The sequence below is a fragment of the Phaenicophaeus curvirostris genome, chromosome 3, assembly GCF_032191515.1.
Source record: "Phaenicophaeus curvirostris isolate KB17595 chromosome 3, BPBGC_Pcur_1.0, whole genome shotgun sequence".
Taxonomy (NCBI): Eukaryota; Metazoa; Chordata; class Aves; order Cuculiformes; family Cuculidae; genus Phaenicophaeus; species Phaenicophaeus curvirostris.
Window position 1 is genome coordinate 53,442,959 of NC_091394.1, and position 27,067 is coordinate 53,470,025.

Below are 27,067 nucleotides of genomic sequence, written 5' to 3' on the forward strand. Positions count from 1 at the left end.
TATACAGCATCTTCAGTGCTTCCCTCAGAGGGAGGCAGAGACACCTTGAAGGGCTGAGTATAAGGACATCTACTGAGTGTCTTTTTAAAGGAACACTAGAGTTGGGGGGGGAGGGGAAAAGGAACAGGCTTGTAACCATAACTCACTTGGACTTGTATCCAAGAAGTCAGATGCCATGGATTGGCTCCCTCACCGAACGGCTCTTTTTCTGTTCCTTTTATTGGTAAGTCAGATTTTAAAACTATATTTGTACACTCTTTGATTATAACAGTTGGGTCTTTCTCAGCAGACCATTACTTTTTACAGTGAAAACTATACCCAGAAAAAATCTTGTGAAGTTTAGCATAAAAAATAAAGCTGTCCTTATTTTAAAATGTACTTCTGAAGATCCTTTAAAAATTATTTACTTTTTCATTAAATGCTGACAAATGTATCTTTTGATTATGAATTTATGCAGTCTGTTGATGTTCAATATGTGACTTTCTATTTAATGCATGACTTTTCAGGTGAACATTGTCTATGGCTACTATTTAAGGGGTCACAGATTATTATAAAAATCTGAGCGTTGTAAAATCTTAATAACTTGACTGGATATTATTTGGTTCTATGTCTTTTTGGTTTTATCGCTTGAGAGAACGTGAAGAGCAAATCTCTTCTAAACTGATTCTTAAAAGCACTTCAGAGCTGACAAAATCTTACCAGTATATACCAGGAAAAAAAAAAAAGCATTCAATTTAGTGAAGAACTTAGCTGAGTGAAAATTAAGATTTGGCCTATTATTTCATTTCACAAAGCATTCCTGTCTTGTGGTGAATAAGTTTCTGAGCCGCCATGTGCAGAGCAAGTGAATGCATGATGGAGGTGTCACTCTTCAGGTTTGTTTTTCTCGCTCTTAAAGGAAAGTTGTGGCTATAGTTAAGTGGCATAGTTGTACGATGTGATCATCATGGCATGGAATTACCCAAAAAGGACTTAAAAACATTACAGACACTCTTTTACTCCTGCAATCTGATTTTTGCACATGTTATTTTTACTCACCTGTGCTGCTCTTCTGAAATCGGGTAGGGTTTTAAGACTCTGAAGGTTGAAAAGAATATGATTTCTATTTTAATTAAACTTTTCTTTGGCTTTCATTTTAAACAACTGAGTGTAAGTGGTTTTTTATTAAGTGTAAGTGTTTTTAAACTTCTTGTTACCGACCCTTCTACAAATGTTGCAGTCAGTGAAAAAAAGCATTATTGTAGAATATGAAATCCTACAACTTACTCTGAAAAGATAATCCATTAATTTTAAACGACAGCTCTGCAATCAGTTAAGTGGAACTAAGCAACACAGGGTAGCTGCCAGGCAAGCAACAACAAAAACTGGCAAAAGCAAGTTACAGTTCGGATGAGTTTCTGCTTGTTTAATGCAACACAGATGTCTCCAAGATTGGCATGTTGCACATCACACTAACACTTCTGGATTTTCATGTTGCATTGGTGACTATTTGTTTTACTTAGTTACCTGGTGATGCATACTCCTGATGTGTTGAATTTCAAAAGAAAGCTTACTGTACTATATCAAAGATCTGCCAACGCAGAAGAGATTTTACTGCTTTATCTTCTCTCAGCAACTCTGACATAATTTCCATTCTTTCAGTATATTATTATTACAATTGTGACTGATGAAGGATATGTGTTAGGTTAGGAAAAAGGAGTAATTTTGAAAACTAACATTATGTTTTGAGGACTATCAAATATTTGAAATTTTACTGCATAGAGGAAATAATCTTATTATGCATTCTTTTGCACAGCGGCGATCATGGTGACCTGTACAGCTTAACAGTATCTTTCAGCACTTTATAGGAAGCTGACAGGAAAAGTGTAGGAATTATATACATAAGAAATTATGTATCCAATTTTAGTGTATTCTGAGAAACTGTCTTGGTTTTCATCTTGATTTATCTTTCATGAAAATCACCCATCTGAATGGTATGTCTGTTTCACGTATTGATAATAAGTTGTATTAAATAAAATTGCTCTGGAGTTATAGATATTTCAGTATGCTACTACGCTTTCAAAAAGAGAAAACTTACCAGCCCTGAAACTAATAATTTTCTATATGCATTTCACCATTGGTGGGACTGATTCTGCAATCCTTGCTCACGTGGCTTCAAAGACATTATTCTCATGAGTAAGGGAGTTCTGTTTGTGATGCATGCACAGACACATTTTATGGAAATAACCTGTTTGATCAGGTATGACTCTTCTCCTGCCAGCTATCATGTGACAGCTAATAATTTAAAATTCACCGCATCTCTTATATGCACTTTTGTCTGGCCACATTTTCCCATGTGTTATCAATGCTTTTTTTTTTTTTTACCCAGTTGTTAAGCTATGGTAACATCTCCTACTCGTAACTTGGTTGCATGTAAAAATATTAAGGGGCCAAATCCTCTCCTTGCATATGCATAAAAACCATGTACCAGGCTGTCACCAGGAACTGGCCAAATAATTCCATTTTAAAAATAGAAACTAAAGCAGTTCCACATCCACGAATTATCACCTAAGATTTGTTCTTACATTCCTAAGCAAAAATGATCCCTAAGAAAACATGTATTTGCAGCTAGAGCACTCCAAGCCACATTAGAATTCAGTTTTTTTTGAGGAAGTGTATTGAGGAGATTTAGCAAAACTAATTTGAAAGTTATAATGGCTTACACCCTGTATTATTATTCATTTTCTAATAGTTCAGATAAGTTAATGTAGGGAAATTCTTTATTTTTGTATGACTTGTCCGGTGTTATTTAGATCAGCAGAACAGAAACAATCTAGGTGGAAGTTTTCCCATAGTGGTCAATTCTTTGAATAAATGTATTTTAAAATAAATAAAACTTTGGAATATATTCTTTTGACTGGCATGAGCACTGTCATACTTGTGCTAAAACAGCAATATATTCTCCATCCTGGGTGCAATACAAAATATTGATGTCAGCTGCTAACACAGGAAGCAACAGAAAAAACTGACTTCTGCAGAATTAGAAAACAAAATGTCAGAAATATTATTTTGGAAAACTTCCCCTTTAAACTGGAAGAAGCTTGTTCATTAGTGACCTAAGAAAATGAAAAGTATAGAAAAAAACTAGTTACATTTTGATTTAAAAGTGATCAAATGGTTTCTTTTTGAAGTATGACATTTTGTCTTACGTTTCAACCCATTATTTCATGTGCACTGATTTGTTACTTTTTAAAGAGATGCAGAATGAATAAAAGGAAGTGTTCATTATTTCAACCCTTTACTAGTCAGAGCTTTGTCTGAGTAAGAAAGGTGTAAAAGTCTCAGAATGCTGACACAACCAGAGCTACTATAGCACCCTGATGACTAATATAATATGTGTGAGTTCTCAGCACTCCTCCCATCCAGGCCAATAACAATACCGCCATTGACTTCAAAGAGAGAGAAGCAAATCCAATATGAATAATGCTGGGAAGAAGTTAAAGGTGTGTTCAGTCATTTAAATTTGAGTAGGTGGAGAAGGGAGGATTCCATAATTACATATAATATTACTTGGCAGTCAATTAATGATTAGTTAATTCTTGTTTGTAAATTGCTTTGAAGGTGCAAAGAACCGTATACATCCTATGGGCCTAATTCTATTCCCAGTAACATCAGAGTAAACCTAGTATAACTCCAGTGTGATTCTAACACATCATTTTGGACACGAGATTCAGGCTCTATCATTACAAGAAAAGACAAGCTTTCAGACAGGCCACTGTGGAAATGACCATCACCATCAACATGATTCCAACCCGCACCTCTCCCAACCTAAATCAGAACATGTGCAATGAGTCTCTAGCTTCTCTGCAGTTTCCATTTGTTCACAGGACAGCAAATCTTGATATCATTCTGACCAGCTTGCCTACTCCAAGATCTACTGGATTCATCCCACACGTTTCAGTGGCTTCTGTTACTTTAACTATCATTAATCACTGGGTTATGGGAAGTGCTTCATGTAGATACTCAGCTACTAATTTAGAAGGCAAATTTATTCACTACCTAGAACTATACTGCAGTTAGCTGCTAGGAGACAGTACTTCTCTCCTGGAAACAGCATTTCTTTCCTGGAAAGAGCACTAGAAAAAAAAAGGGGTTGCATTGCAGAGATATTAGAAGTAGACAGCTGGGGTAGAAGCAGCCTAACTGCTGATAACAGTTGAGGACTGGAAAACATTAGTTGAGGAGGCAGAGGAACATTCAGACCTGGATAAAGTTGGATAGATGTCACTTCAGAAATGTTGAGGTTTAGCTGGTGAACCAGGCAACTTTGTCTGGTGTCTGCCTGCCCTCCTTCCTATAACACAGCAGTGACTGAGAGAAACATACCAAACGGAGACATCAAGTTCATTGGATCAAGCTTTTCAATTAGAATCACAAACTTTACTAAGGACTTTGGATTCAAAACCATCAAGACATTTTTCGAGAGCTTCCATTAGCAACATACAGCAGAATGGGGTTTTCTTTAGTCAGCACAGGACAAATATGGAAATACGGGGCCTAAACATACAACCCCCAGTATTACTGATGAACAAATTCTTGACTTTCTCATTTCTGGCACTTGAAAACGAAGGATGAAACTCCAATGTAAAATGTGCATGTTTCACTGCTTGAAAATAAAATTCCCTATAGGCTGAAAGCAAGTATTTTATGAATATTCATGTCCTTAAAGAACAGAATTATTTGCAGGTATAACTCGTATTTCAGAGACACTCAACAGAATTCTTCAGTTAGGCCTGCTGAGCATGAGATTGATGAGTCTGGATGTGAGATATTAGTTAAATAACAGAATAGGCCACAGGATGCAGACACTATACAAGATTCACTAAGGCTCCCCTGGGGGGTGCATACCCATTCTTTGTTGGGTCAAGGCAATTGTTTGCATGCCTAAGGGCAGAGAGTATTTCATTGTATCTACCAAAGGAGGCTCTACTCTGCTTGTGCCTCAATGGATAAGAAATGTTCAATCAGGGCTGTTTCTGGTGGATTTCTTCACTCAGCTTCTCTGCTGAGGGTGTAATCTGCCCCTTCTACTCTCTCCCATGTTTCTCCACACTCCAAGGGGGATTATAAAAGGACCAATCTGAACTCCCATTGGGATAAAACAATTCTGCAGTTTAAATGCGGTTTGATATTGTCCCTTCTTTGAGATGAGTTATGACTGCACATGAATTTGAACCCCATTCAGCAGCTAAAGATTTAAATAGTCACCAAGATATAAACTGAGATTAAAAAATTTATTGATGCTTTTAGCACAACCTTAACATATTGTAATATTTTCCTGCAGGGTACTTTTCTTAACCATTTATGTCAATAGCTCCTTCAAAGAAGCAAGAAAAAAAATACTTACTCCATGAATAGTCAATAAATTTCAAAGTATATGCCCTCAAAATGGGCAAATCCACACTCTAAATTCCCTCATTCAGAAGCAGATTAGGACAGCCATCACGTGCCAAGGTCACAGAGAATGTTCTAGGCAAGACCAGATTATTGGAGACATTACTTTGTAAATGATGGATGGTGGACCTCTTACAGCTCATAGGTAAATGGGGAAAAGAAGAGAGAGGAAGGAGGATGGAGCTATGGAGCTGTTGTTCATTAGCTGTTGCATGTAAGAGGTGGTTTTAACATGAAGTGGAAAGAAGTCCCACAAGGCAAAGATATCATAGGGAAAAAGGTTGTCTAACCACCAGATAAAATATGTCAGACCAAAAAAAAAAAAAAACTATTGAACAGTACTGGGAAATGAGAAGAAAAGTGGAAAATTGGTAACTACAGCTGTCAACCAAACTTTTTGAGTCACCTGGGTATTTTATTCATTATACATGAAGCAAGTATTCAGTCCTGCAAATCCTACTTTCTTCACCCTTTGTTGCCTGCAGAAAGCAGAGGCAGGTCCTAAACCCAAAAAAAGATGCTCTGAAGAGGTAAATTCACCAAGTGAACCTCATTTTCACACCTTATTTAGGAATGGTATTAGTAAAACTGTGTGTTTTAAGTTGTGCTAATCAATAAATTAATGATTCTCTATTATTTCAATTTTAATTTTAAAGTAATTAGTTATTGCATCTGATCCTGCCACCTTTATTTATTAAAAACTTTGGTTTCATATTTAGACATCAAAACCTACTGCACTCCAGGGAAATCTTTTTGATGACTGCAGTTGGCTTTCCATATTACGCTGAATCTTTTCAGTCTCCGTGGAAAGTTTCAAGAAAGTATTTTCATTCTTTGTGGTTAAACTACCTAGTGAGTGCTCAAGGTTTACTGCAGACTCTCTAAATAAGAAATAAATAAATAAATAATACACTCTTCAGAATAAACATATGCTCCATTTCTAGTTTCCTAGACATACTTTTTAATAACAACACTTGCAACTACTTCTCATTCCAGCTGAAGTTTTACACTTAAAATTCTGTCTCAAAGCTATATTTTGATGTAGGCATGACTTCAAATTTATTATGGCACATCTATTAAAACTCAAAGTCCTCCCTTGAAAGACAGCATTAATTTTGAAGGTGTTAACTGTCAAAGAATTCAAGTGGTGGATATAAAAAAAAATCAATTACACAAAGTCATTTGCGGAAATTCTATAGCTACTGCTAAGACAGGCTATTGCAATAGACTTGACAAAAAGTACTTCTCCAGTCCTGCAGTATAGCAATGTATGGCAGTTGTGTTTTGCATACTTATCTGCATCTTTACATGCCAATCTTCTTGTTCTTGCAGGTATTCTTGGATTTCAGCACAGGATTTCATGTAGAGGTAATATATATTTCTTTAGAAACCAGTTTTCTGATCAAATGAAATGTAACTGTTGCAAAAATGAAATGGAAAACATCGAACTGAGGCATTTCTGAACTTGAAGTTTGAAAGCACATTTAAATGCAAAGCAGTCACAGGTAATAACTTCTCACCCTCCCAAGAGAAGTTCTCCTGAACCTAAATAATTTTAAAGTAAATATGTAGAGTCTTGGAGTTTAGGACTTGCAGACACATTACAAACGGCACCTTTTCTCCTTATTGTTTAAAATTCTAAATGTCTGCATTAATTTAAAATGGTTTGAGGTTACTGGTCATATGATACTGGAACTTTCTGTCACAGGTAAAAGAATGGGATGAAAATGGAATGGCAAGATGGAAAACCTTCAGAAGACAAAAACGTGAATGGATCAAATTTGCTGCAGCTTGTAGAGAAGGAGAAGATAATTCTAAAAGGAATCCAATTGCCAGAGTAAGTAGAAAGAAAAACAGAAGTGTTCACAAGGAAGTTTTTCTAAAGACAGACTGATAAAAGCAGAGAGATTTAAAAGTATACTTGCTTAGAGCAGTGAAAGCAAGGAATGTAGAATAAAAGAAAGACAATGCAACATTTCCAGCTCTGCTGAGACAGTTTCATAAGATGAACCCACATGGCTGCTAAGGAGTGACCAAAGACTTTCTAGAAGATTGCCATCAGTCTACTTCCTAGACAGGTCTAACCATAATCTCTTCATGTGCAGTATCTCTGTACTGGATCACAATATTTTTTCTTTTCTCTCTCACCCTGAGAAACACCTGAGCCAAAGTTTAAGGATAGTGCGTGACTTCTGTGGGCAACAGAGCAAAGATGTTTTCCTCCCTTACTGAGGTCCATCCACAGCATGATACTTTTGGAAGTTTCTCTCTCCACTTCCCTGCCAGATTTAAGAGAAATAGAAAACCAGTCCAGCACTTAAGGGGCGGTGGATCTGTCGGTTGATCGTTTCGTAGAAAAGCCTTCCATTTGTTCTGTCAATTGAACCTTGTGATATGTGGTTGAGAAGGTGAAAAGAGATGGATTTTTTCACAGGAACTAGTTACAGGAAAAAAAGCCCTCCATGTGTCCTCAGTAAACTGTCGTAAATTATTGTTATCTATTATTGTAGATCCGATCAGATTGCGAAGAAAACAATCCAATCACATACAGCATCTCTGGAGTTGGAATTGATAGTCCTCCCTATGGAATATTTGTTGTTAACCCCAAAACGGGAGAAATTAATATAACATCGATAGTGGATAGGGAAATGACCCCAGTATTTGTTGTAAGTACTCCCCTTTCTTTTTTACTTTTATGATGGATCTAGGGTGGGGCAGGAAAAACAGGAGACAAATTCATTTGTTTCAGATTGCTACTTTGCTTGCTGCATTTTTAGTTTTAAAATGAGTAAATCTCTTCATCTAGATACGTTGCTTTGCTAAACACTCAGTGACGGGTGCAGATCTGGAAACACCTCTTGAACTTCGAGTCAGAGTTCTGGATATAAATGATAACCCTCCTGTATTTGCACAAACTGTATTTACAGGATCTATTGAAGAAAGCAGTATGGACAGTAAGTAATGATATTATAAATATTATAGTATAGTTAATAAAGCTCCTGGGACACAGTTAATGTAAACCTAGCATGCTCATGCTACATTTTCTTAGGCAATGATATATATTGGCCAGTGCCGCATAGGAAGGAGTGGCAGATGCTTTTCCAAATGCCATTCAAGCCAGGGCCCAAGCTTAAAATTAGGCGGTAGTAATTCCTTCTCCCTTTCCTCCTACACATAAATGCTGAATGTTCTAGTATCATGCAAATTTTTTTAAGATGTGAAAATTTAAAATAAATCAATTCATTCCTTCTCATTAAAAAAAATTAACATTACACCTACACTTACTCCATTTGAGGGTATGTAAAATATGTTTTTCCCATTTTTTCTATTTCAAATACTTGTATTTGTATTCTGAGTATTGCAGCAGAATTTTACTAAATAAACCCTTATTTAAACCACTAAAATGGTTCTTTTTACTAAAAGTCCCTATGGTGACTTAAAGAAGTTCAGTAAAAATCTGCATTACTCCATCTGACCTTACTTTTTAATACATTTTAAAGTCTTGGACATACATTCAGAATCTTAACTACAATATTATTTTTTGTTTTCTTTGTCAATGTCAGTGAATAGATAGCAGTCTATCATATACATCAAGATTTAATATTGTCTCAATGAGTTGCTTGCAGATTTTCTGATTTGTTTTTTTAATTATTATATTTTAATTTTAGACACACTGGTGATGAAAATAATTGCAACAGATGCAGATGAACCTAATCACTTGAATTCTAAAATTGCCTTCAAGATAGAAAGTCAGGACCCTTCAGGTCCACCCATGTTCATTATGAATAAATATACTGGAGAACTTCATCTTGCAAATTATCTTGACAGAGAGGTAACATTTTCCCTTTCCAAAGTCAAATAACATGATGTTATGGTATATATGTGTTATGAGAGTGGGGGGAAGCTGGGGGACTGAAAAAAAGAGAAAGGTGGTGGGGTTTTTGCAAAAAATAAGGGAGAAATGCATTTTTTCTAGATGTTACTATAAATTGCCTGAGGCAAATTCTTGCATTAAGAAACAGTAGAAAGACATGAATACTTATAACATTTAAGAAGTACAGGTGGTCCTTCTAACACACTCATTTCTCTTTCTGTGACAGCAACATAGTAGCTACACTCTTGTTGTGAAGGCATCAGACCGGGATGGAGCTGCAGATGGAATATCATCCCTTTGTAGCTGTAACATTAAAGTTATTGATGTCAATGACAACTTCCCAACTCTTGCTCAAAGTTCTGTAAGTCTTCAGTACCAAAAGAAACATAGCAGTTTTTAAACCTTGCTCAAAAGCTCAGTTGATAATAAAGCCCCTAAAAACCCACAAGAGTGCTTTCACATTTGAATGCTCCACGGGATTAACAGGCTTGTTTGCTTGAAGAGTCCTCAAAATCCAGTCTGTCACTTGCACATCAATTCTGATAACATGCACACAGATTATTTTTGTATTCAAAGAACTCAATCCTGAAACTCTTTTCTCTGTATTCAGAAAAATCCAGTCATTCAGGTGTCCAGGTCCATGAAATACAGTCAGACTACATAATTAACACAATCTTTACATGATCTTTTCTTATTGAAAGCACAAATCCATTTCCTCTTTATGGCCTTTGCAAATACTTGAGGTGATACAGCTCTTCAGATCTGCAACTATAACCACAATTTGCCCAGAACTCACCATTTTTATTAAATTGGCATGGACTGTGGACAGGGAATCCTTCAAAAGAATCTCTGCAGTCAACTGTGTTTTCCTCATATTATATATTTTAGTGTTTACTAATAGGTATTCATCTGTCATTCCAGTTTTCAGCAAGTATTTCAGAAAATTCACTCAGTTCAGATCTGCTACGAATACAAGCTCTGGATGCTGATGAAGAGTTTACAGACAATTGGTTAGCAGAGTTTTTCTTTATATCTGGTAATGAAGATAACTCCTTTGAAATTGTTACAGATAGAGCCACGAATCAAGGAATCCTTAGAGTAATTAAGGTATGGACAAATACTGTGTTTCAACTGTTGAAATAATCATCTTAAAATAGTTTTCATTAATTGTTAACAAAATTACATTAGCTAAAAACACTGTAAATCAACTATTTAAAATAGACAACACTTAAATAAAATTAAGGGAACTATTATTTATTATCTAGTTCTCTGTGGTTTATCTTTTAGGAATTGAATTATGAACACCTCCAAAGTCACTCACTAATGATTGGCGTCAGGAACGTAGCTCCCTTCCACCACTCTGTTGTGAATGACTACAAATTGTCTGGAACACCCCTCACTATAGAAGTAACAAATCTGATTGAACCACCAAGATTTCATCCAGCTACAGCTGTGTTTTCTGTATCAGAAAGCACAAGGGCGAATTATGTTCTAGGAACATACACAGCCATCGATGAGGACACTGGCATCACTGCATCAAACGTTGTGTAAGCTCTGCTCTGCTTAATTCCCTAGATGGAATAATTCTTTTAATTGAGATTTCAATGAGATGAGAAATAGGTCTTTTAAGAAAAAAACCCTTAAAAATGGTATTAGGTAAGCAGTAGAATAATAGCAATACCTTAGATTATGATACCACTTCTAAAGTATAAAGGACTTCTATGCAATTACTTTATTCATAGTTTTCTAGTCTACATCTTTTGAAGTCTACAGGAATTTTGCCTGAACTGATGAAATACAACAGAACATAGCACAGTCTAGAGAAAAATATTCAAAGCCACAAATATTATTTGCAAACTGAATATATAATACATATATTCGTGAGATTAAGCTGAGTATTTTTACTTCACCAAATACAGATATAGTATAGGACGTGATCCAGGTGCCTGGTTCAGAATCAATCAAAACACTGGCGAAATCACACTGAGCAAAGTTGTTGACTGGGAATCAGTCTATGTAACCAATGGGCAGTACAAAGCAGAGGTTCTGGCCATCACCAGAGGTAAGAAGAGATTAAATTTCCTGAAACAAAATCTCTTTGTTCCAGATTTCTCTCAACATTTTCTCCTGCTTCGAGTTTTCCCACCTGAACTGTATTGTTTATAGTATCAATATTCTCTCCTGCCCACAAATATCTTCTTTTCACAGGGGTTCCTCGATATACTGCTACTGGCACCATTGTGCTTTCAATAAGAGACATCAATGACAATTGCCCAACTATAAATACTGAATTAAGGAAAGTATGTATGCATTCTCCATCAGTGATTATCACAGCAAAGAATGCAGGTGGTGATTCATATGGTCTCCCCTTTACATTCAGCATACATGGCGAACCTCAGACTACATGGATTATCAGATCAATAAATGGTAAACTAACCTACATTTTATAAGAGAATAAATCATAGTAATAAACTCTTATTTAGCAGATTAGGATAGCCTTTTAATAACAAAAAACCCTCAGTTATTAAAATTGATTCTAATCTCACTTAAATGTACTCTTATGTCCGTATGAATCCAAGAAGTTGCGTATCAGAACTAGAATCAGAATTATTATATATGCTTTATCTAGTTACTTTCTTTTAAAGGAAATTAAAAATACACTGATAAAAACAGAGCAGCAAAACTGTACCTTACTTGAGTGTAACTACAATAAGCATCTCTATAGGTCTAGAGAAATCTGATACCTTTTTATTTCTATATTAAAATTCTAAGCTGTGACAAAACTCTCGAATTTATTTATTAGAGTGTAAAGTTATCAGTTAGCAAAGTTTACCTTTATGAGAGGCATATGAAAACTGAAAATAAAGATGGCAGCTTTTGCAATTTAGTATACAAATTGTACTTACTTGTATTTCTTAGAAAAAGGTTTAGTCAGTGCCCAGTGAAGCTTTTCCAGTTTCCTCCAACAGGATATGACAAACTAATGAATTAATCAAATTTCATACATTACTAAATGACAGAATTTGCATAACTTACTGTATGTAAAGAAGACTATATTAAATGGTAAACATCACAATTACAAACACTCTTATGTCTCCTATTTGTCCAAAACAAATGTAAATGTTTTACCTTAAATATTCTAAAACTATTGAAAAAAACTTTTGAAAATTACATGTAAGTTCATGTGAGAATTAAAAACACATAAAAGTTGTGATTTTTATGTTCACTAACGTGTGAATAAAAATCTGGAAAAGCAGCAGTAGATATAAAAAAGTGCATTTACGCGTTTTATATTTGTCAGGTTAAAACATGATGACTAGACTGATCTGGCTCAGGTTTTCAAAAACAAAAAAAACCTAGCATAGATTAATATCAAAGTTTCAGCTTTAAATAAGTATCATAGATGCATAGGTAACTCAAGACCTTAGAATGGGAACACTTTGTCTTCATTTGGTTCTATGAACATTACTCATAAAAGTTATCAATTGGTACAGTATTTGTAGTCAATACCTTAATCTAAATATTTTTCTTTTTTTTTCCATCCAAAGCTTCCTCTGCAGAATTAGTGAATCAGAACATTGACTTTTACATGTATAGGATCTATGTCAGCGTAAGAGATAGCCAAGGCCGACGCTGCCTTAAACCACATATAATTCCTGTGCAAGCTTGCCAGTGTGATAGTCGTAATTACTGCACCAGTGGGGCCACAAGAATAATTATCATTGGTGGTGGTGGTGGCAGCAGTGGTGGTGCTGGTGGTGGCAGCAGTGCAGGTGGTGGTGGCGGCAGTACTGGTGGTGGTGGTGTTGGTGGTGGTGGTGGTGTTGGTGGTGGAGGCCAGCAAGGTGGAGGAGTAACAGATCAAGAAGGTGGTGGTGGTGAATATAGACCTGGAGGAGAAACCAATAGCAACACAGATTGGCAGTATTACACTGGTTCATACAGCGAAGGTTATGAAGAATATACTGCAGCCACTGAAGATGCTTACAATGGAAATGGATATTATGGCAGAGAAGCCGAAACTGCCACCACACTTAGTGGTTCTGCCATTGGCCTGATGTTTCTTGGTGGATTAATATTTGTTCGTAAGTATAAAATTAAGAAGATTTTATTAATTGTCTAAGAAATATAGTGTTTTAATTATTCTAAAACAAGGTGTTAAACTGTTGGTTCCCGTGGGCCATTTGAAAAAGAAAAAATTTTCTTTTAAATTGTAGCAATTCCTGTACAGTTTATACTCTACATATTTCTATACATATTTCATTCAGTAATAACTATTTCCCTCCTAAGACTTAGCGGTTTTTTTTCCTAAGGACTTATCCAGTTCTCAGACCATAAGACAGGGTAAAATAGTTTATTAGGGGATTCAAAGATTTTGAGCAAGATCTGTCACTGTCAATTAACAACTTCCTTCACATTGCAGTTCACACCTCCATTACCCTACTAAAGGAAATGGATAAGTATCAGCTCCAAGATGGGTTTGAAAAGATGTAAAGAATAAGCTTTCTTTGAACTTAAAGTGAGATATGAGAAGTAAAACAATAAATATAATCATCTTAAATTTTGAACCTTTTCACTACTGCTGCCAAATATCACATCTGTTAAAAACAAATGGCATTTGTGATAACAGGATCAAAACAGCAAATCATTCATTCACATCTTGGCATTTTTTAAGAAATATGAGTTTCAGGAATAAGTCAAGTTAGAATTTATGTAAGCAATTACTTATCACACCACCTTAATCAGATGTGGCTGTCTGTCTCTCATGGTCTGGGCATCAAGCAATCAACATCTGAAATTTCCCAGCGTAGAAAAACTGATTACAAAGCCAGAGGAAACCGATTTTTTTGAAGTGGGATGGAGGACAGGACATTTGGGTGTTTGATCTTTGATTAGTAGTAATCAACAAACTGAAAATTTTGAAGCTGCATTTTTTCTAGTTCCCAGATGGCAGACTGTCTTCCCGCCTTTGGAAATCTCTGCTGCTAGCTGATAGTCTGCAGTAAACATGTCCTTAGTTGAGAAGTATGAAGTAGCACTTTGTACAGTGTATAGCCCTTTCCCCTTTTCACTTCACCTCCCTTTGATGTTAAACTGGGAGTTTTAGATGCTTTGCTTAGTTTGGTGTAGGCAACTGTCTCTCTCCACTCCTGCAGTGATAGGAGGCTACTAACTTAGCCATCTAGGTTAAGGACATAAAGACAGCCAGAATTAACATTGCACTGCCTGTCTAAAATGAGCAATGTTTTCAGTGTTAACATTTAAAGCACTAAGCAATTTCTAACACTGAGTTCTTGAAAAAACTAAAAGAACTAAGCATTATACAGCACACTGGGAAATCTGACTCACTCTATGTAATCATTTGTTAAAACTGGGGTCAGGGGTCTTCCTCTACTGTTTTTTCAAAGAAAGCATTACGTATATGTGATGTGAAAAATGCAACTGGAGCTTTAGCCAAAGATCACTATAGCCAGATGAATAACTCTCCACTGATTCTCATATGCTTATTATTATTAAAGAGTATTTCTTTTCAGTTACAATATCTGAAGAGACAAATGTATGCTTATGCGTCAAGAATATCACTGAATGCAATAGATAGCAAAACTGGTTCTGTTTGTTTAATTTTCATCTATATGCAACTTACATGCATTCAGCTGAGATAGATCAAAGTCTGTTCCCAGGTGTATAGGCATATATTTGGAGTAACAGCCTCACTCCACTCCCTCTTTGCTTTGCTCTAACTAAAGGTAATTATTCTGAATTTCCAAACACACACATTTCCAGAAGCAGCCAAAGATTCTGACAGCCAGACTTGCAGGCTGCTTGTTTTGCAACATTTTAAAAGACATATTTTAAAAAGTTCTTGAGCACTCGCCCTCTGGGAAAATCAGCTATTTCTACGAGGAAGAGATATTCTAAATTCCTGTTTCCCATTTCTTTCCTGTTAAGTGATTCCAATTTTGATGTCAATGAGTGACTGTTGCGGCTGTGGACCTGGTGCTGCAGGCGGAGTTGGAGCTGGATTTGAACCTGTACCTGAATGCACAGAAGGAGCAATTCATCCATGGGGAATAGAAGGTGCACAGCCTGAAGACAGGGTCAGTACATCCCATGTTTCTAAAACCTACAGTAACTCATATTTACAGATAAGACTGCATTTGACTAGAAGCATGAAAGTGATGGTAGCACTGTGTCATCTTCTAAAAGAAGCCTGGCATTGTGAGTAATTGCCAGGCAGATATTAAACGTGATTCTTAATTAACATTTGCAGATGTGTTTTTTGTGGTTTAAGTTGTGTCCAGTTAGCCTGGCACCACAGTTTGGTGTTACTATTGCCTCAGCTGAAACAAAATAACTAGCAAGCTCTTTCAGTGCAAAGTAGGACAAGATAACACAAACCATCTTCACTGATTAGCTTTTATCTTGAAAATGAAAAAAACCTGGAGAGTTTTTTATTATTATTGGAGATGTTTATTAATAGCTATCTTTAACAGTATTGACTGCTAATTCCTTAACATCATTTTAAAATCTTTGTCTTCACATGGGAATTTCAAAGTCATCATTCAAGAAATCAAATTATTGTTTTCCAGGATGTCTCACACATTCTTGCCCCAACAACAGCTGCAGGAGGTGATTTTGGTGAACCCTCTGGTAAGATTTTTTTATATGCATTGTCATAAAGCTTTCAGAACTTCAGGTCTTCTGATTCAAGGATCACTTTGGTTTCTCAGGTGAAACCCAGGCCTTCCAATCTTACATCTGCAGATAGTCAAACTGATTCCAGTACGAATAAAGGATCTGAGGTTGGAGCTTTTGAGCAGATCAATCTCTGCAAACTACATTTATTTTGAAATATCTTTGAAAGCTTTCAAATGTCACACAATTTTTCTTTACCATTCCAGAAAGTGAATGGAAGGACTTCTCAAAACACCAGTTTTAGCAGAAATCAGTCTTGAGGGCACAATAAGTTAATTTTCTTTCATAAGTCAGTGGTGAAAGGTTTAGTTCTCAGTTTCCAGGCTCTGCTTCCCACAAGAGAAGAACCACAGGAAGTCACTTCCTACAGGAAGGACTTGTCAAGTAGCTGGTTAATTATTGACCATTTATGCACAAGCCTAGACAGAAAGCCAGGTACATAGCATATTCATGTTTCTGAGATAAGGTTTCCCCAGAAATTTTATGGCCATGGAGAATAAGTGAAGCTATGCAGTGCCAATTTCTCCTTTTCTCTATCCCTCACTCCACAACAGGAAGGAAGGATGCTCAGATCCATTTTCACAGAATCACAGAATCACTAGGTTGGAAAAGATCCACAGGATCATTGAGTCCAACCATTCCTATCAGCAACTAAACCATGCCCCTCAGTACCTCATCCACCCATCTTTTAAATACCTGCAGTGATGGTAACTCAACCAGCTCCCTGGGCAGCCTGTTCCAGTGCCCAATGACCCTTTCTGTGAAATTTTTTTTTCTGATGTCAAGCTTGAACCTCCCCTGGTGGAGGACCTGGCATTTGGCCTTGTTAAACCTCATGCCATTGGTCTCAGCCCAGTGGTCCAGCCTGTTCAGATCCCTTTGCAGAGCCTCCCTACCCTCCAGCAGATCCACACTTCCACCCAGCTTAGTGTCATCCACAAACTTGCTAAGGGTGCACTCAATGCCTTCATCCAGGTCATTGATAAAGACATTGAACAAAGCTGGACCCAGCACTAAGCCCTGGGGAACCCCACTTGTAATTGGCCTCCATCTGGAGTTAACGCCATTTGCCACCATCCAACCAGTGTTCCACCCAGGAGAGTGTTAACCTGTCCAGGCCAGAGGCTGACAGTTTCCGAAGCAGAATGCTGTGAGAAACTGTGTCAAAGGCTTTACTGAAGTCCAAGAAGACCACATCCACAGCCTTTCCCTCGTCCAGTAGGTAGGTCACTTTGTCCTAGAAGGCGATGAGCTTAATTTGGCAAGACCTGCCTTTTGTAAACCCGTGTTGACTGGGCCTGATCACCCGGTTCTCTTGCATGTGCTTCATGATAGCACTCAACATCACCTGTTCCATGACTTTCCCTGGCACTGAGGTCAGACTGAGAGGCCTGTAGTTCTCTGGATCCTCCCTCTAACCCTTCTTGTAGATTTTATTGCTAATGTATTTATAGAAAGATTTTTTGTTATCTGTCACCAACTTGGCCAATTTGAGCTCTAGCTGGGCCTTAGCCCTCCTGATTTTTTCTCTGGACAATCTCACTTCCTCCCTGTAGTCCACCGAAGACATCTGTCCCTTCTTCCAAAGCTCATAGACATTCCTCTTCTTTTTGATGTTCCTCAAGATCTCCCTGCTCAACCAAGCTTTTTGACTAGCTTCTGAAAAGAAGAAATGTCACTCTGCAAGACAACTTCTCTGATGACTATTGATTATTCAAAAATGTTCTCATTCTTAAGTTAAAATCAAAAGAACGTTTTGGGGCATAAGCATGAATTAAGAATCTTCTTTCTCAGGGAAGCTCTGCTGCTATGAAAACTGAAAAGTTTAAGACTTACAGATGTGATTTACTTTATTTCTGCTGTTCAGTACTACTTCAATGAAAGCGTCTGATTCAAATTCTTTAAACTGAGACCAACAAGACTAAATTAAAAAAATATATTATTTAGCCTATGTTTCTTAATGTAATCACAGTCGAGACTACAGTGGGCAAGTGGTTTACTATATTACATGCTGATATTTAAGACCACTCCTTGTTACCTCATATGAAAAAAAAATCTGGAAAAGACAAAACCATGCAAGTATGACTTTAAAATTTATTGTAAAGGTCATTTTCATTCTGCATTATGAACACTGGTGGTTATTATGATCAACTGTTATTCTTCCAAATCCTGCTTAACAATCTAATGACAGGAAAATGTGAAGAGACCTACAAAACTATTTCTTTTCAAAAAACAGTTTAAGGGAGAACAATTTTAACCCGAATGTGATCATAAATATGTATTTATGTTTTTTCATAAATATCCATAAGCAGTACCTGATTTCCTAAGGCAAATCCCATGACAGCATATATGAACACCGGACAGGGGAATCTTTCCAGCCAATTACACAAGTAAATCATTGATTTTCTAAAGCATACTTTTAAAAGCTCAGTTATGTCATTGTACTAGTTGTAAAAATACTAGCAAATTTACATAAATTTTCACAGAGCACAGGAAGAACAATTTTTATTTTTCTATTTTCAGATATATATACAAACACATATGGAGGAGGAGGAGTGGTAGCCTCTGGTGTTGAAGAAACTACAGGGGTTGGGTATGGCACTGGTACTGGCTATGGAACAGCTGGAGGAATTTCTGGAACAGGGGAAGCAAAAGGATCAATTGGAGGAACAATAAAAGAATATCGAGAAGGAGGGGTGAACATGGCCTTTCTAGACAACTATTTCTCTGAGGTAATTACCTGATCTTCTTTGCATTATATCTGTGAGTCTACTGTTAGATTCACCTCCTCAGGTTACATGGTGGAAATCCAAAATAAATCCACTCAAAGTGAAACTTCCATGATATAAGACTGATGTGAGAGCAAAGCTGATCATACTAGTAGGAAAAACAAAGACACTAGTAGTACTGCTTTGGAGCTGCTGCCATAGTAGATTTGATTGCTCAATAGCCTTTTTATAAAACTGAGGGAAACACTGCAGGTATGAGTAGCAATTAAATTATTTCAGCTTTACAAGTGATGACAAAATTTATATCTTTTCCACCTTTTTCAATGTATAAACAGATAACAACCTTGTCAAATTGTTCACACACACCTCCTGTACGGCTTCTTTAATGAAGTGACTTTAACCCTTAAAGAACTGTGAATACCAGTTCACTTCCTTCTTTATTTTTACTGTGACTTATGAAAGACTTGTGAACTGCAAGTGACACAAATTTGCAGTTTTGTAATTGGCAACATATTAATTAGCTTTTACATATGGGATAAAAATAATGCTAAGTTTTTTACATTATTAATGGATTAATGGGATATATTTTTATAATTAGCATGAAATGTGAGGTATAATTACTGTAATTCCATACATCACTAAAATATCAATTAATACATAAGTATTGATGCATTTCTAAATGTAAACAAGATTCCATGAAGGAGAGGACAGAGTAGTCTGTAGTCCTGAGCATGGAATACTCCCAGAACACAATCTCCCTGCCTAGGCTATGAGTATTACATATTAGCTGGTTGCCAGCTGTAGGCCCCCACAGATTACCTCTTCTACTGACCATCTCAATCTCCAAACCCTCTGCCTCTCCCTCCCAGGACTCCTCTTCCATTCTTCCTGGCTTCCTCGAAAATACCCCTTCACTCACTTGAAATTCTCCTCTTTCCTGCCCAGTCCCTCTGCATTGACCACCCCACCATCTCCAAGGCCAACACAAAACTGTGATCTCCATCCTGCTAAAAATGGAATCCCCTCTGGGCTCACCAAGGATTCCCCACCGCGGCCAACCCCTCCCATCCCACCCCCTCTGTCCTGGCCACTCCACTGCTTCTCTCACCATCCTGCTTCACACTTCTTCCTACTGCTCTTTCTGGATATTGCTGCCTGAAGAGTACATTTGTTCCCCTGTCCCTTTCACTCTCTCCCTTCACCCCAACAGTCAGATCCACTGACAGCAGACCAAATTTGAGATACTAAGTGTTTGCAGAAACAAGAATAAAATATCCATAATATTTGAATAAAACTTATTTCAAGATCAATAAAATGTTGATGATCTAATTTGTCCTGTTGATGTCCTATTTATCAAGTCAGCTGGGTGTTACTGTGGCTAAGGAACCCTTACTAAGATTTGAGTATCCATAGTTAAAAACATGACAAAAAGTCACTCTGTTCTACATTTTTTTTCTTTTTTTGCAAACTACAGAAAGCATTTGTGTATGCAGATGAAGACGAAGGTCGGCCAGCAAACGACTGCCTACTAATATATGATCATGAAGGAGTTGGTACTCCCGTTGGTTCTGTGGGCTGCTGCAGCTTTATTGGAGAAGATACAGATGAGACGTATTTGGATACCTTAGGACCAAAATTTAAGACTCTGGCAGAGATCTGTCTGGGCAAAGAGATTGAACCGTTCCCTGATGTCAACCCACCCTGGCCAGGCATTAATGTCACCTTTCCCAGCCCTGAAAGTGATCTAAACCTCCCACCACCTGGAACAACCATCATTGTCAATGGATCTGCACCTATTCCTCCCCCAGTCGGCACTACAACGGTTGTTACTGAAAATACCTACACGTCTGGGTCAACCATACAGCCCCCAAGGCCAATGCCAGATCCTTTGCTCCATGGCAACATGACAGTGACTGAGACCTACACCTCTGGCTCCCCCTCTCTTACTGTTGACCCTCTGCGTGGATCCAACGTCGTTGTAACAGAAAGGGTTGTTGGTCCTGCATCTGCCTCTGATTTGCGTGGCATGCTAGATATCCCTGATCTCACAGAAGGGTCCAATGTTATTGTCACAGAAAGAGTTATCGCGCCTAACTCCCGGCTCCCAGCCTCTCTGAGCATTCCTGATTTGGTAGATGGATCAAATGTGGTGGTGACAGAAAGGGTCATCAGGCCTGCCTCTGGCATGCCAGGCAGCTTAATAAATATTCCCTCAGAGTTATCAAATGCCCACAACGTGGTGGTCACCGAGAGGGTAGTGTCAGGGTCTGGCATGAGCAGCCTGGGGGGCACAAGCCTGGGAGGGACAAATCTGGGAGGCCTGAGCAGCACAGGTCAGATGCTCAGTGCTGACTGCCATCTCGGCCAGGCAATGGGCACAGCATCCCCTGGCACCTCCCGGAGAAGAGTGACAAAGTACAGCACCGTGCAGTACACCAGTCAATAAGGCCCCTTCCTACTGAAATTTCCTTTTACACTGACACTCTTTAGCTGCCAACCATCAGGAATAACGTTATTATTTATAACTAGGAAGTAGTGCTAAAATTTCAGGGATTCCTACTTATATGAGGATCTCCAAAGGATGCCCCATTTCAAGGTCAAAAGCAGGACTTTGTCAGTGAAGGGAAAGTTGAAGTTGGCTTTAAATTTATTTCTTTCTCTCCACCTAGCACTACAAATGTACAAACAGGTACCAATGATCTGAGGGATCTGATTACAGAGCGGAACAGTGAGAGGGGATCCTTGTGTGCATACAGCATCAGCATGAATTAATGTCATATAAGAGAGTGTTAAAATACTATACTGCTGCGTGATCTCCCACAATAAGCAGATTTGGGTTAATAGCACCTCACTGACAAGACAGGAAAAGAATGTAATTAATAATTAGTCAACTCAAGACTAAATAAGCACTTTCAAACGCATCACTTTACTTTGCAAGTAATTCAAGGAGCGCTACAAAACGGCACTTTCAATCATTTTTCCCATCACCAGCAATAGTTATAAATAATAATCATATAAACATAATATATTTTCATCACTTTCTGAAGTTCTCAGTAAAATGAAAACCCCATCATGGCCTGCCATGCTTTTATTCTCATGGCAGGAAGCGTGATCAGCAATTTGCAACCGTTGCTGCCACATTGACACTGTCACCCAGCAGGACATTGGCTTCATCTTTTCTCCGTACTATTACAGATTTACTTAAGTCTAAAAGGACTTCAGTGATAACCAGGAACTTTTAGTCAGATTTTCGTGCCAAACTATGACTACTATTTAAGTCTCCAAAGGCAGGTTATATTGAGAGGGCTATAATACACTGTGCCAGCTCTCTTTACTAATACAGGCAAGAAAATAAAATCTTAGAACCTTTGTGATGTGAGGAGGCAATAGCAAGTATTCTATCACTGACACTGGTAGCTGAAGTCCTTCATGAAGAGGAAAAAACACTTGCGAACAATATAAGTTTGCTAATAAGCAACATGGAAAATTGTTATTTCATATGTCAATGTATTTTGCATTGATATTTTGAAAGCTTATTTGAATGTGTTAATTGAAGATGTCTTTATGATTCTAGAATCTTAATTAAATCTGGCTTTTATTTTCCCACAAAAACAGCTCTACTGGATTCTGTTATTCTAATAATACCTTAATGTGGCTTAGAATATGATCTGAAGGAGCAAAATATTGAAAAATATTACCTATCTCATTTTAGTTCTGTATCATATGTATAGTAAACATAGTGTACACAACATGGTGTAAATACAACAGAGTTATATAGAGGGTCTAGCTTTTTCTTTTGCTAGATCACCAAATCAGTAGTTTTCCCTCAAATTTTGCTTCTTCAGCTTTGACAGATAGGTTAGCAAAAAGTTTGAGACTGGTCTGTGAGCCTCTCATTCTAAAAAATGGCGAAGTAACTTTCAGTTGCATAATTAGATTAACTCATGTCAGAACTAGATGACAAGTTTCTGAGTCTGCTATCAGGAAAAGGCTTTTTAAAAGATGCTTCTTGATGCCCTTTGAGTCAATGCCACAGACATTAGCACTAGTAATCCCCAGGAACCATGACTAAACTCCATACTACCTCAAGAAAGTGTCCCTTCCAGGGCTTCAAGTTTTTCCTGAAGCAATCAGGCATTCAATGTGCTCTCCCCATAATATCTGAAGTATTGCTATTTTTACTTCATCCTGTAGCCTTGATTATCTTAAGTATCACTAAAATTGCATTGGCTTCAGTGGGACTGGTATCTCCTATATCTTACAGTACCAACTATAAGTATGGTTTCTGGAAACATTCTTTAAAGAAGGAAAAAAGGTACTAGTATATAAAGCTGTATTCTTTTATATCTGGAGAATTTGTACTGAAATTTACTAAAATGTTAACAAGCTCTCTTTCATTTTGCTAACCATGTATTTAGATAAAAAGGCAAATATTTGATATATGTATGACTTTCTGGAAATTTGGAAAGTCTATGCCATATAGCCAAAGCCCATCAGAGATATTTTTTAATGTAAAAAGAAATGAAGTCCTGTGTAAATATTTCCTCAATCACCTTTTGCAAATCAGAAATATTTTTCCTAATTGTGCCTTATAGTAATATCTAGTCTTCAGAAACACATGCTGCATTCTTTGTGACCCTACTGAACAGGAATGCTGTGTTAAGTATGAGTTCTGAACTACCTATAGTCTCTTGCATGTCTAGATATAGAAAGGGGAAGAATTACTAGAGAAAAAATGAATTTTCAAAGTACAGCTTTTGATTATGCAGTAATTGTCTACTTCTCGTACTACCTTTTACCAACTTTTTATTGATAAACAGCATATTGTTTAATGCAGTTTCTTGAAAAGTTGCTAGCTGTTTTTAGTATTGGTGTCTCACATCAAACAGCAATCACAATATTATCCCTCAGTGCAGCTCCAGTGCATTTCTGTATACAAATTTCTACTGTTGCATAATTTTTACAAACTTTCTTAAAAGTTGCTTTCTTAGTGAGATGTGGACATTTTTCAGTTACTGCAAATCGTGGGAGAAAAATGTATCTGAAAATGTGAGCAAATGCTTGGTTCATTAAAAATTCTGTGCAAATTCTTTTTCTAGCTTTATTCTTTAAAAAGAGCATACAGTTTAATCCTGACTAAAACACTTTATTTTTGTTTCTTTTATTTCAGTTGTAATTTAGAAGCCTGCTGCCTATCTTTAATCATGTTGTTTAATAACGAAGACTGAATGCTTTTCAGGAAAGGAAGACAACTTTGAGCAGTGATACTAATCCTGGTTAAAACCTTTATAGCAAAAAAAACTTATTAAAGTGTCAGCAGTGTGCAACATTGAGTCTACGGCTCTCTTATTTCACTTGGGTTTTGTAGAGCAGGATCCTACAATTTTACATGGGCTCACTGAGATCTTTGCAGCACAAAAATGTACACTGCCATGGAAGAAAACAGAGCCACAAGCTGAGGGTCTCATTAGATTTCTACCTTGGGAACACTATTTGAATTTAAAATGTAGACTTCTTTTTTTTTTACTTGGTCCTGATTTTGTAGTAATAAATAAGATATTTAAACTGTTGTGAGCAGCACTTACTGCTTGCTGTATTAAAAGACCATGCAGTTTAAGCAAATATTTACAAAATCTACTATTTTGCTTGAATTAACATAACCAAATAATTCAAACGCTCCTCACTCTTGAGTAACCAAATGTATGATTTTCAATCTATTTGAAATATAACTAATACTACAGTGTTATTGTTACAGGCTTTTTTCCAACTTATTAATTAAAGATTTTATTCAAGTCAAAATCTAGGTAAAACAAATGGTAATTTTGTACTTGCAGCTTTGATCTTACAGTCATCCAGCACCAAAGATTTGGGTGAGGGTCTGTTCATGTGCCAGTCAACACAGCCTCAGGCTGTCAGCAAAGTGAATCATCTTGTGACACTGGATCGGGACTCAAGAGACAAAGATCTCCCCGGTAAGTTGTTTAATTTAATGTATCCCAGTAAGTTGTTTAATTTTTCTGAATTTTCAATAAACTGTCTTCGGAGAGGGGAATGGCAACTTAACCCCTTCCCCTTAGCAATACGATTATAAATTCATCAATGTGTGTAAGATGCTTCGGTGTTAAAGTGTTTTGGTAATACATATAAATATGTTGCCAGCAATGTGCCTGTAGCATGCATACAGAGGACACTTCTTAAGTTACTGATGCTTAATATCTATTAAAAAGAATGCCATTTGACTTTAAAATCCAACCTACATCAATTAATCATATATAAATAGAAAACTAACAGCTATTGGACATGCAATATTTTTAATAATGGCAGGAAAGTAAAGCTTTTCTTGTGTTATTTCTGGGTATGCAAGTCTGACTTTTATCTCATTGATTTCATGAGTTAATATATTACTGAATAAAGAAGACCATGGGAGTTACACCACTAACAGGCTTAGAAAGGGACAAGTAAAATTCATGTGTAACAGGTCTATAAATACAAACTAAATAGGCTCTTCTGGGTGAATACTAGGGGTTGAACCACAAACAATGGCCAGGCTTGCACGTGGTTGCTAAATAGCATCTCCCATTGCTACTGTCAGAGACAGAATGAAAAATAACACACCTGTTTTTCTTCTAAGTCTTCTCCATTATGCTCCACTGTCATCCAGGAGGTGTTTTCAATTTCATCACGCCCGAGTTCAGAGTCTAATCCAAAAATTCAGTAGGAGTATTGCTAGTGATTAAAAATAGCTTTCTTGATAACCTTTGAAAAGTATCCAAGTCACAGTTCTAGGAGATTGTCTAGGAGTTGCACTATTTATAGAGGAATCATTTGAACGCATTTGAAACAGGCAAGTCTTAAAGGAAAGTTGTCAGTCTTAACGTTAACATTAACAAATAATGTTTGTATTTTCTCACATTCATGGCTATGTAACCACCAGGAAAAAAACGAATGCAGCCCTAGGGTCACTTGAGATTTTTTACCTTTTGCTATTCAAAATCAGTATATATTTTGATTTAAGAGAGTATCAGTGATCTCGAGGTGGTGAAATACACATCCTGTAGCCATCCCACACAGAAACGTGCACATCTACAGCCCGCTCTCACAGAAGTCTCACTGGAGCCAGCACTTATTTTGTTTTATTGCCATTTATGATTCATAGAGTAATCCTGTAATCGTTTTATCAATGTAATTTTATACTTAATAAAGAAAATAGTATTAGGGTAAGTGTGTGAGAGGCATCACATTTTGCCATCACCCTTAACATTTCATTTCTCTAAGAAAAGCCTATATAGAACAGCTGTAGTTTTAATAGTTGCATAAGGCCACTGCGGAATAAATTCAAAAGGTCCAATGTGTGACAGACTTGAAGCACTTTAGTGTACTTCATATGCATGCGTTTCAGTGTAATATGTCACAAGCTGTGCCATACCACACACTATAAATTTCATAGACAAAATAATCAGCAAAAGTTTCTACGCAGAAGTTCCACTGGCTTTATCACACATAGCACGAATTAAGAGCTTGCAGGACAAAGTTATCATATATAATGAAATGTCTGAATACAATATGCCCTGATGTCCCTCACACTGAGGTAACAAAAAGCCTTTCTCCCTCATGAAGGAAACTGTTCCTTATTTTTTTTAAGTTTACGTTCAATTGAGCTCTCTCTTTAAACCACCTGTGGCTGGATTGACTCACTTGATATTTTAAGCTCCTGGAAGTATAGATTGTTCCTTCCTCATTTATCCCTGAAATAAGTTTCTTAACTGAATTTAGTTAAGATTGAAGTATCTTCACTTGTGATATGCCTATGCCTTTGAGTCTTCTTAATAGCATTACTTCTTTCCTCATTTGTCATCAGTAAGTACTTGTAAAGAGGGTCAGCTATGCAAAAGCCCTACACTATGAACATAAAGAAATGAAGAGTGAATCTAGGATTCACAGTAAAGCCCACAAGCAATATTCACGAGAATAGGGGCTGAGGTACAAAATTCATCTAAAAGTAGGCAATATGGCAAATTCTTGACAATATATATTCCTGTTTTGATTTATATAAGAAAAGAGAAAGAGAAGGTGAAAGAGCACATAGACCTTTCCCTTGGGGAGCAAGGTAGGGGTTGCGGTGTGAGAGGCCGAGAGGGGAAAAGAGAGGGGGAAAAAAATAGAAAGTTCTAATCCTGAGAAGTGCTTTTGACCTCAGCATCATGTATTCAAGTCATTACAACAAAAAATCAAGTGCACACAAAGTCTTACGGTCATATTCTGCATCCCCAATCACAAATGAACAGCACCTGACTGCATCAGCAGCCCCTCTCAGATCAGCAGGAGATTGAGAATA

General features: G+C 37.0%; 1 protein-coding gene across 1 annotated transcript; it reads left to right on the top strand.

The window, feature by feature from the left end:
• Positions 1 to 24,425, top strand: LOC138719089 (desmoglein-4-like). Its single transcript, XM_069854021.1, has 16 exons — positions 1 to 223; positions 6,766 to 6,801; positions 7,142 to 7,270; positions 7,944 to 8,099; positions 8,240 to 8,387; positions 9,102 to 9,265; positions 9,534 to 9,668; positions 10,229 to 10,414; positions 10,595 to 10,854; positions 11,227 to 11,369; positions 11,516 to 11,734; positions 12,856 to 13,392; positions 15,257 to 15,405; positions 15,898 to 15,958; positions 18,527 to 18,735; positions 20,207 to 24,425. Exons 1-16 carry the CDS (start codon positions 176 to 178, stop codon positions 21,176 to 21,178), a joined length of 3,552 nt encoding a protein of 1,183 aa, XP_069710122.1. The 5' UTR covers positions 1 to 175; the 3' UTR covers positions 21,179 to 24,425.
• The last annotated feature ends 2,642 nt before the right edge of the window (positions 24,426 to 27,067 follow it).

Excerpts from the sequence above, each read along its gene's own strand:
- LOC138719089 (XM_069854021.1), top strand. The coding sequence starts at position 176 with ATGGATTGGCTCCCTCACCGAACGGCTCTTTTTCTGTTCCTTTTATTG. Across the intron at positions 10,415-10,594 it reads GAATCCTTAGAGTAATTAAG|GAATTGAATTATGAACACCT; the intron begins GTATGGACAAAT and ends TTTATCTTTTAG. Across the intron at positions 13,393-15,256 it reads TGGTGGATTAATATTTGTTC|TGATTCCAATTTTGATGTCA; the intron begins GTAAGTATAAAA and ends TTTCCTGTTAAG.